At 55.9% G+C, this 10995-nt stretch overlaps 1 protein-coding gene across 1 annotated transcript in view; it reads right to left on the reverse strand.

The window, feature by feature from the left end:
- LOC128627558 (protein TUNAR) overlaps window positions 1-7006 on the reverse strand; it is a 41619-nt gene extending 34613 nt beyond the window's left edge. Inside the window, exons 1-2 of the mRNA XM_053666075.1 lie at window positions 6581-7006; window positions 5986-6306 (exon numbers count right to left, since the gene is read on the reverse strand). Of these exons, the coding sequence (XP_053522050.1) occupies window positions 5986-5997 (12 nt within the window). The 5' untranslated portion in view covers window positions 5998-6306; window positions 6581-7006. The remainder of the gene's footprint in view (window positions 1-5985; window positions 6307-6580) is intronic.
- Between the last annotated feature and the right edge of the window lie 3989 nt (window positions 7007-10995).

Here is a 10995-nt window from a genome sequence, read left to right on the forward strand (position 1 = left end):
CAGCCCTGGAGTAGAAGGGGCATCAGCATCTACGGGGAACTTTCGGACCAGGGCAATGCTGGCCTTGCCAGGGAAAGCGGCCGAGGCGAGTCTCCACGTGCCCTTCAGAAAACAAGTGCATTGCCTCCACTCCTGCGTTCGGTACGGAGAACACAAGATGCGGGCTTCCAGGTCCACCTCTGGGTCTGAATACTGCAGAGCTGGCCTGGCTGTGATGGGAGCATTCAGTACACCCCTCTCAGCAAGTTAATGGGACGGCCTGCAGCCATAAATCAGTGCTGCAGGATGCTCTCGGGACACTTTCACTTTTACTTAAAAACATAAGACCGGCTGGTATTGTTCATTAAAAGACGGTTGTCATTATCACCCATTTTCTGTATCAAATGAATCAAGAATCTTTAGGGGCACACACGTTCACGGCCAATATGGGTCTGAGCGGTTTCCCTGCGGCAGAACGACGTGGTGTGTTGTTGTTCAGGGTCTCTGACTATGTTAACCTATATAGGCTGAACACCCGCGCTGGCAGGGGAATGAGAGGCACGGGCACGCCCTGTGTGCCCTTCTGCTTCGGGGTGTCAAATGGGGCGCTCACAACAGCTCGCCCCAGCCTGTTAAGAACCTGAGCGGACTGCGAGGCTGGTGACCCCCTCAACCCCGCCGTCTGGCCTGGCGAGCCAGGCTCGGTGAGGCTCGTCCGCGAAGCAGTTAGCTCCACAAGTTCCGAGACACGCCGCCCTCGGTCCACCAGGAGGGCTTTCCCAGGGGTCGGTTTTTAACCCTGTGTCTGCTGGCATGTATACTCGTCAGAAACCACATAGGAAGACAGAACAGACACACCTAGAATTCAGATTCCTGACATGGGAAACATGTTAAATCATTTCTCCTTCCCATGTCCAAATAGTGGTTCACAGAAATCACAAATCCAAGAAATCACAAAGCTATGACTTCACTTCACTGCCCTCTGGCCTCCACCCCCAACTCCCAGGCCTCTGGGTGGCTACTTAGACATTTTCCGCCACTCAGTGACCGTATGAACCGGAAATCTGCTCCAGAGCCGAAGCTACTGGGCATCTAGCTCCTCGGGACTGGGGGCAAAAGATCCAGACTCCCTGGGCTTCACTGGGGACATGCAAAGTTATCTCTGATTCACCAAATCAAAAAAACTGAGCTGGCTGCCAGGATGTTTTGGTATTTTTAGAGATGAGAGGTGAATCACAATTGAGTTTTCCAACTCATTCTGTCTGCTTTTTCTTGGTAATCACTTATCATAAAACCCGAAGCTCTTGGCAGATAGGCAATTTAGTAATCCAAGGCAGGTGGGGGCAGGGGGCGCGGCGGGAGGGTCGTGCTCCTCAGAACCTCACTCCCGTGTCCGGGCTGGAAGGACTGTAAACTGCCAGCGAGGAGAACGAGCTGGGGCGTCAGCACCAGAACACAAGGGCGAGGGGTTCGGGCGACCTCCCCGCACGGTCGGTAAGGTGTGTGCCACAGATGGGATCTTGGAGCCGCCAGTCCTGGCTTCCAGGTGTGTGGGCCTGTGGGCAAAGGTCAGCAGCCACGGTGCTCACGACTTGCCTGATGGGACGGCCTCTCCATGCGCTGACTCAAAACCTGCATTTCCTAACTCCTGAAAATTCTTAGGAGCCATAGCTAAACCTTCAAGTTCTTAAATAGGTGCTTCCTGCTTCCTTCTCCAGTCTGTTGTATTGGGGACAATTAACCCATGTGACATCCTGGAGAAGTCAACGCCCTTTCCAGAAGCTCCTGTTATGTAACTTCGGTTCTGTGGCCCTTTTGGGGATGTTCAGGCTAGCGACGAATTCTAGAACGACCCACATGCCAGCTGCACACAGGAGTGACACGGGACCCACAGGGGTGATGATTTCAGCTCCCCGACATGCACCACCAACACCGGCCCTTTGGGGGTAATAGTTGGCTTTTCCGAATGTCTTTCATCAAATACACTTGACATAGAGTTAAAAGAAATCCAACGTCTTAACCAAGATCCCACTGAATTTAGAAGCCGACAGCCAAATGACCCTCGTGGGTGACCCACACTAACTCTGCATGTTTCCTTTGGGTGCCATTGGTGTCATCTAGAAATGCAGGACAAAAGACACACTGGCTGCCGGACACACCACCGTGGCAGTGGGAGTGCGGTGCCAGGGGCGAGTGAAGCCCCAACTTGAAATCGTGTCTGAGCAACACACTTCTGTACTCTGAGCCCAGGTTCCTCACCCAGAGCCGGGGCTTCAGGATCTGTATTTGGCAGAGTCCTGGGGACAGGACGTTTGAGGACTACAGGTTCCTCCCCCCACTGCTCCCTCTCTGCCCTCCGTGTCTGACAAGGACTGCAGCTTCGCTAGCAAGCCTCACAGACTACTTCAGTGCTACCAGCAGCCGGCACTGAGAACCCAGCAAAAAACGCCGCTGCCAAATCCACATGCTTCCCGTCGTTTTTCAGCGTCAGGCCTCTGAATTAGTTCAAGCCTCTAATTACAGTACTTTCCATTTTCAAAACAACTGCAAATAGTAATTACATACTCTCCCCCTTACCTTCCAGGAATGGCCTGAGAGAGGCAAAAACTCTGAGTCCCCTGCACCTCGAGCTGCACGGTGAGGACATCGTGTTTCTCCTGGCCTGTTGACCCACATTGCATAATGGCTCCTGCCGCTCCTGCCACCCGGACCCTGGAGGGTCACGGCTCATCCCAGCCCTCTCACACGTGTGCCCAAGACTCCACGTGCAAGGGACTTCCCCTGACAGGGCAGCTGGCATAATCATTCGCCTTCGAGATAAAACTTCTACAGTCACACTTTCAGAATCTTCACTTAGGGCAATAAGTAGCGTCTTTTACAGTGACCTGTTCCTTACTGTTTGTGTGGATGTCTAATTGAAAACGTTATGTAACCTTAAAGTACAGAGCATTCTGGAGCTATTAATAACAAGCTGCATCCAAATTCTGAGGACTCTTTGAGCTTACAGTGGGAGGGGACTGCCTGGCACTAATTTATGCACATGCACGTGGACACGGTGACACTCATAAACCCACACACACGTGGGTTTATGTAACCCACTGCATGTATGTAAACTGAGACCTGCAGAATGGGAATAACTTGTCCTGGGTCTCAAAGCCAATTGACAACTGAGTCAGGAACACATGCCAGGTTTTCCGGCCTCTGGAGGAGGCTATTTTCCTCTACACCCCGCTAGGTACCTGCGTACACCCTGAACGCTGCACAAGTGTCCTCACACTCGAGCTGGGTTCTCACAGTGCTGGCACACCAACTCCCATCAAGAGTTTCCGATCTAGACTACCGAGTTAGAAACGAGACACCGACCACAGTAACGTCTTGTCATTCACTTGCAATACATACCCCTCCTGTCCTCTCCAAAGAAATTGAAGGCACCTAAAACATACTTTAACAGGAGGCCATTTGATGTTTGGGGTGGAGGAGCTTAGCATTTGAGATCTTCCAGGAAAGAAGTGGGTCTGAGACAAAGCAACATGGAAGAGGAAGATTGATTCTCGATTGCACATCTGTATGCCAGTGCAGGGGTCAGAATAAATGGACTAGAACTGATAAATTACAAACCGGTGTCAGGCATGGGAATGGTGTTTTACTGTGCAACCTCGTTCCAGGTATCAGTAGCATGATACATGGCATAAAAACCATCCTTCCACAATTACGTTGCCCTTTTCAAAAGTAACTTAATGAAGACTGTTTCTCCACAGTCATTTTTATTCAAAACCTCGCCAGTTCGTCACGAGGAGCTGAGACACATGATGTTGAGAAATTAATACGGCCACACAAGATGCATGACTTGCCACTTGCAGACCCTACGAGCTTGTCAAAAATGAAAGCCCTGCTCTGGTGTGGTGGACTTCAAACGGTCACGAAGCCTGCCGAGAGCTTAGTTTCCGCGAAATAGGTGAAATATGTCCATTTCATCTGGGCCTCAGGAGCACTTTAAAAAGTTCATTAATCCACATCTGTAAAAGACCTATGACAACCCCATTAAGGGCCCACAGGTCAAGGTGATGAATTTAACTGCTGTCAACAGGCAAAGACTGAGTCAGGGCGTGAACATCCTGCAGCCCACCTTTCTGGTCACAGTCCCTCTGTCCCTGCTCTGGCAGGCTTTGCCTGTCATTAATATGACCAGCAAACAACAGAGGGTGGAGGGTCTAAAAGTCACTTTATTTACAGGCTCTAATTGTTTAGGCTGAGGTTTTACCTGTCAACTCTGATGGGTTCTTTCTGGAAGGGCCAGGCAGGCTCACAAGCTTGCAGCTTCCTAGCCGGCTGGGCTTCCAGCCGATGCATTGCACTTTGTTGGTTCTGGGGGGGCCAATGTCATCTCTCCAAATGAAACGCCTACCCTAGTCCATAATCCCCTTCTGGCACCTTGGGACATTCTGTAGCCACCATGCTTCAGCCCAGTAAACAACCCCCAGAGAACTTGGGGAGGAATCTGAATCCTGCAACTCCCCCCCGCCCGCCCCAATATCCTCCTCGGGAAATCAGCAGCCTATTCAGTGCAGAGCTTTTCGTTCGAACGTGCATGTCTGACCCGCTCACACACCCCAGCTCACACACTGTGACCCACGCTTCTCCCACTGCAGAACCATTCAGCTGGAGGCACCTGAAAACTCCCCAGTCCAACTCTGCTCTTACGAACAAGAAGATGGAGGTTCCTTATCGCTGAGGGACTTTCCCGCACCGACGCTAACACAGCACAAGTTGTGCAGACAACAAAGCCCCATGCTTGGTGACTCAACCCACCAGCCGCTCAGACCAGGTCCAAACGATTCTGCGTGGTCCAACCCAAATGCACCTCACAAACAGTCCAAAGCTGCAAACCAGAGAACTGGGGACCAGCAGAAGGCTCCCGTCCCCACCAGCACCCCTCCCCTTTCCTTCTGGGTTGTGTGAGGTCCTGCTGACAGGGAGGGCTGTCAGATGTGAACCAAGATGAAATTTCCAGCGAGGTCGGCCCCTGCCTGGTGGCCACCTGGGATCAGCCCCTGCGCCTGTTAAGTAACCATCTCCGAGACGTACACAAGCAGGGGCAGGTGGCCTTGATTAGCCCTCACCCCATGGAAAGGTTTAGGACACGGTTCTAAGGCTGAGCATGTGCTGGGCAGCCACAGCCTGGGAGGAGCACACGGCAGGAGCCAGACGCTGCCCTTTCCATCCTGTAGGAGGCCTGGGAGGAGAGGATCCCAGGAGACACAGCACGCAGGGGAACATGCTACCCTCCCATCAAAACGGAGGCAGACTTACAGTCCACATCAGGTAGGGGGGAGATGGACAAAGGATGCACGCTACCAGCAATGTATTTCCCCTCAGCAGGTACTCATCGCACAAGCATTTTCTCACACACACGCAATGAATCCAGAAGGAAGCAGTCAGTGAAAGAAATGGGACAGGCGCGTGTGCTACACGGTGGCTGGGCTGGAGAAGTAGAAGGAGCACCCTGGCTTCCCAGCCTGGCCTCCCACTTCCTGGCCTTGTGACCTTGATTGAGTCATTCCATCAGCCTCTCTGCACCTCAGTTTCCAAATCTGAGCCGCCACGGAAGGAGGAGACCTACTTCTTTGGGTTGTTTCTGAGGAACACCACCCAGCAGGGCCTGGACCCCCATGACGTGGTCACTATGTACGAGTCATCCCCACCCCACCCCAACACACGCACACAAATGGACCTGACCCCAGGATGCACGTCTCCTCACCCAGACCAAACAGGTACACCTTCTGCCAAGCCCGCATCTGCCTCCGGATGGCAGAGGAAAGCACCAGATCTAGAAGGTGCCCAGGCAGTTCAGCCCCCAGGCAGGGCTTGGGGAATGGGGAAACGGAGGAGCTCCATGAGAAGCTCCGTGGGCTTCCAGGCTCCGGGTGGGCGCGGGGCAGGGATCTCGGAGGCGGCCTCCGGCCAGGGGGAAGGGGCTTTGTTCCCGAGGCGGAGGGCCTGGCTTACCGAGCAGCGCATCCGGAGGCGAGCGGGGGCCGCGCGGGGCAGGCAGCAGAGCCTCGGCCCGGCCCCGGCCCGGGGCGCCGGAGTCGGAGGAAGGCGAGGAGGAGGAGGAGAAAGACGAGGCTGCGGCCGGCTCCTGCCTCATTCTCCCGGGCAACGCTGACCCGCTGGCGGTCGCCGGCTGGGGCTGGCCGCAGGGCGCGGGACCCGGTTCGCGCGGCTCATGTCCCGGTCCGCCTCTGGCGAGCCGTGAGCGAAACCTGGTGGTCTCCAGGCGGCACCCCAGGGCTCCTCATGCCCCGCTCGGGGGCTCGGAGGGAGGACCTCGGGGAGGTAGCGCGGAAGGAAAGAGAAAGAGAGATCGTGAGAGCGCGCGGAGCTGTGCACCGCGGGGTCCCGCGACGCTAGGCACCCAGCAGGACCGCACCGCCCCACCCACAGCGCCTCCGTGCCCGGCGCTGTGCGCCCGGGAGGGAGCCGAGCCCCACAAACTTTAGCACATGTCCGGTCCCGCGGCCGCCGTGGCGGGAGCTGCCCCGCTCACCGAGCGCCCCCTGCTCGCGCCCAGCCACAGCCGTGGCCCCAGAGCGCAGCTTACCGGCCGCGACGGCGATCCCGGCGGTGGGGCGCCCACCCAGTCTCGCGCAGAGAAGTGCGCACCGCTGGGGAAGAAGGAGGGGGCTGGCGGCGTCCGGGTCCTCGCAAGGGAGGGGCACCCCGACAGCGACGGTGGAGGCTGAGCCCCAGCCGAGATCTGCAGTCCGCGAGGGAGGAGGGTCCGTGCGCCCCCCGCGCCCGCCCCAAGACGGCGCCGCTGCTGACGCCGCGCGCGGGCTTCCCCGGCTCCGAGTCTGCGGAGCCAGCCCCGTTACCTAGCGACTCGCTCCGGGGAGCCCACGCTGACGCCAGCGACGAGCCGGGCTGCGGCACGGAGAGGAGAGGAAGGGGAGCTTTGGAGGGAGGAGCGCGGGCCGCTGCGGCCTGAACTCCTCCCTCCACTGCCTCCGCGGCACTGGGGAGGGGGCCCGGGGAAGATTTGGCCTCAGCCTGGTCCGGAAGGGCCGGGAGGCCGGATGTGGGGAGGCACGAAGATGCGCCTCCCCCCTCGCTAGGGCTGCAGCAGCAGGTGGCGGCGATGTGGCCGGTGGAGGGCCGGCGCCCGCAGGCACGGAGATGGGCACGGCCCGAGCGAGAGCGCGTCAAAGGTGGTTGCGGGAGCGTGTGACACGTTCCCACCCACGTGGCGAACATGGGGACCTGAGGACTCCGGTGAAGGAGGACCCTCCTCCTTCCTCTGGTCTCGCTCCCTCCTTCCTGGACATTTTGCTTCTGGGCCGTCTCTTCATCACGGAAGCTCAGGTCGCTCAGCTCCCTGCTCTGAGCCCCTCCCACTTCCCTGAGAAGGGAAGAAAGGCCTAGGCTGTGGGGGTAGCAGTGTGTCGACCAACCCTCCAAACCCCCTCTCACCCCCCTGCCCCGTCCCTTGGCAGCGCCTACCTGCCCTACCTCCGTGTCCTGTTGCCTACACATGGGGACCCCCATAACCTGCTTCCAGGAGCCATCCTGTTCCTGGATTGGGGGCCTCTCAGACCACAATTCAAATCTGCACCCTTCCAGTCGCCTGCCTATGTAGAATGGTCCCTAAATTACCTAACACCTCCAATAACATGGATCAGTTGTCCCCAAAGCTCACAGCTAAGTGCTGGCACATAAGGCACTCCATGTGTGTGCACGTGCATTTGCTGTAAGGCCTGAAGCTTGTCTCCCGTCTGGGTCCTCACCAAACAAACCCTAGCAAGACAGGGGCGAGGGGGGTGGACCCTCCTCACAGCAGGAGATGACCACTGCTTTTCCCTACCAACAAGATAACCTGCCTCAAGGCAGAACTGGGTCCAGAACCAGGCCTCCTGGTTCTCACCCCCCATCCCACCACTGTCCCCCGACAAAAGCTGGGTGCAGGGGTCCCACTTCCCCACTGCTCGGCAGAGCCCCCCAATTCCCGCTACAGAATAGGAACCGCCTGTCTCCTCTCCCTTGGGACCAACCCCGCAGCTCTCTTCTCTCTTCTTCTCTGGTGAAAGTGTGGGGAGAAAAAGGCAGAAGACAGAGCCTATGAGAAGGGGGACCATGCCTTCCCTAGACCACCCATGTTTTTGGTGGGTCTCCACAGTGCTGATTCCATCCCTGGGGGGCTTTGGAAGTATCACACCCTGAGTGGATTTGGGTGTCCCAGTGATGGGACAAATTCTCCGATCATTATCACATTTTCAAGATGCCAGTAACTTCTGTTGAAAACTCCTGCAAACCCATTCAAACAGAAACCCGTGTCTTAAGAAACTGAGGCCCAAAGACAGCACTTTTCTGGGAAAAAGACTTTGGGCCTCAGCCCAGGTTCAGGATTTGAGATCCAATGTTTCCCAGAGAAATTAGGAGCAAAACCTCTGAATTTCCCCACCCATGTTTATGGTCTGTGGCCGCCAGGCAGCTGGTCCACAGAAGGACTGCTTCCTGGGGCCACCTCGGCCGGTAGGTAGCCCTTCTTCAGCCTAGACTTCCCGTGTGCAGGTGTCATTGAACACCGAAGTGAACACGGGAACCCTGTGCTTACACCGAACGGAACCCCAGAGCTGGTGCTCCACACCGACCAGTGTCTGGGGCCCCCTGTTCCAGGAAGCAAGGCGGCATGTGGGGAGGTGTTCACAGCTCACGGAGACCTGGAAACGTTGGCTGTGCCATATCCAAACCACATGTTCATCCCGTACCGAGTGTGTGTGGTGGGGGCGGGGCCAAGAGGACACGTGGCATTGTCATCCCTCGTTCCATACAGGTGGGGGGTGCATGAGCAGCTCAGGATTAAGGTAACCCACAACCCAGAATGTCCACCTGCAAGACAGTGGAGGAACATGGCCCCACTGTAAGGAGCAGCCACGGATTCAGGCTTGGTGCTGGGATCTGGGGAGGCAAAGGTGGATGAGATCAGCTCTCTACTCTCTAGACCCTCCTGGGGACACTTCTGAGGACGCTTAACTGGTGCTGGGGACCCCAGCTCAGAAGGGTTTTACCCAAGAGCGCATCGTAACCTCCCCAAAGCCTATAAGGTGGGGTCCATATCCCTTCTTACAGGGAAGCTCACAGGGGCACCCTCAGTTCCCCCAAGCCACAGAGCTGGCCAATGACAAGGTTGGGAGTCACAGCCTGGCCTCCCTGACCTCAAGGCCCACACTCGTAACCATCGTTCTATTCTGTCCACCAAGGTTAAGGAAAATGGAGATGACGGTCCTCTAGAAAGTGCCTACCTGACATGCAGGAGAGCGAGTGAGGTGGGTGTGCAGAGACCCCAGGCTGGCACCTGGGACGGAGTAAATGCTCAGTGCGAGGCAGCCATTGCTGTCATCACTAGGCCCTGGGTTTTGTGTTGAATCGACAAGCTCTATCTCATAAGGCAGTGATTTTCAACCTTTTTATATCTCATGGCACATGTGAACTAATCACTAAAATTCTGTGGCACACCAGAAAGTATATTTTCTGCTGATCTGACCAAAAAGGTATAATTTTGATTGATTTACAGAAATAAGAACAGCAATTACTACCTTCTTTGACTCAACGTGACTTTTTAAAAAATCGGGTGCCTATACTTGTATATAAAGAGGTCTGGTACCAAAAGGTAACCAATCAGATGCAGCCTTGTTATGTGACATGACCAATAAGATGCAACCCTATTATGTGACCTATATTTTTATGGTTTAAGACAGAGCATCCATGGTGGACAGCTATTATTGTGTTGGCCATTGTCATTTATTTTACTTTGACAATCTAAGGAAAAAGAGGTCAGTGCCCCTGAGTAAATTGTCAGGTATTGCACGTTTGAAATATTCTTACCACACACTGGTTGAAAGTTGCTGTTACAGGGGTTACCAAGCCCTACTCCTGGTGGCATAAGCAACGGTGACCGCGTCTGTCTGCGGGGCTGCAGCCCTCTGCACCGAGGAGGCACATTCGAGTTGGGTCTCCAGGCAGGGGTAGATGTTGAGTGGGTGGAGCGAGCATAAGGACCAGGCTGATCAGGAAAAGCACTCAGGGACATGCACAGAGCTGTGAACAAACATCTCTTCTGGGTGGGAACCAAGAGACCCAAGACGGGAAAGCGAGAGGACGGGCAGGAGCCTGTGGCCTCTGTTAGTGACAGACCATCCCTGAAGGTGCAGACAAGGCTGTCTGTTGAGCCTCTGGGGTGCTGTGGGGGAGGGGACAGTGGGATAGGGGGCTAGGGGAGAGGACCCAGCCTCCACTCGGCCACTCAAAGATTTACTGTTTGAACCACTTGCATTTGTGCTGGACTGGGACACCTCCCATCACCCACAGGGACAGCGGGCTCGTGATCCCTGCCCACCTCGGCACTTCGCAGGGCCACTGTGTGAGACAAGGCTTGGCCACCTGTCGTGGGTGCATCAATTGCCAGGTATGACCAGTTCACCCATTCTCAGGGTTTTCCCCAACTCTTTCATTCATGTGTGCACCTACTGTGTGCCCAGCACTGCTGGCTCCAGGCACTTGGCCCCTGGCCCCGAGTTACTCAGTGTGTGAGGGAGGCCGCCAGTCTTTGGCACAGTGTGGAAACACCTGCAGTCAGTGCCATGTACCGGCAGGCTGTGTGGCTGCAGAGAGGGGCTCCTCCCTGGGTGTGGGGGACGGAGGAGACTACCTGGTAGAGAGGTTGTCTAGGAGGAGTGGGAGTCAGCTGAGTGGAAGGGAATGGGATGGGGGAGAGGGGAGAATGTTCCACGCACAGAGATAGCGCTTGCCGGGTCCTCGAGGTGAATCAAGGGGAACCTTAAACACTAAGAAGCTTAGCCCCCTGTGAAAAGGCAGAGCTAGCTTTGACTTTTAGGGAACACATCTGTGTAGCACAGCCAGGTAAGTGCTGGCTGTGGGGTTGGGGCCCCCGGGCCTGGGAGGCGGGGAGAGAGACAGTCCTATAGAAATGGTTCAGGAAAAGCTGGAAGCGGTCCCCTT

The sequence above is a fragment of the Artibeus jamaicensis genome, unplaced genomic scaffold (assembly GCF_021234435.1).
Source record: "Artibeus jamaicensis isolate MK-2021 breed Jamaican fruit bat unplaced genomic scaffold, CSHL_Jam_final contig_444, whole genome shotgun sequence".
Classification (NCBI taxonomy): Eukaryota; Metazoa; Chordata; class Mammalia; order Chiroptera; family Phyllostomidae; genus Artibeus; species Artibeus jamaicensis.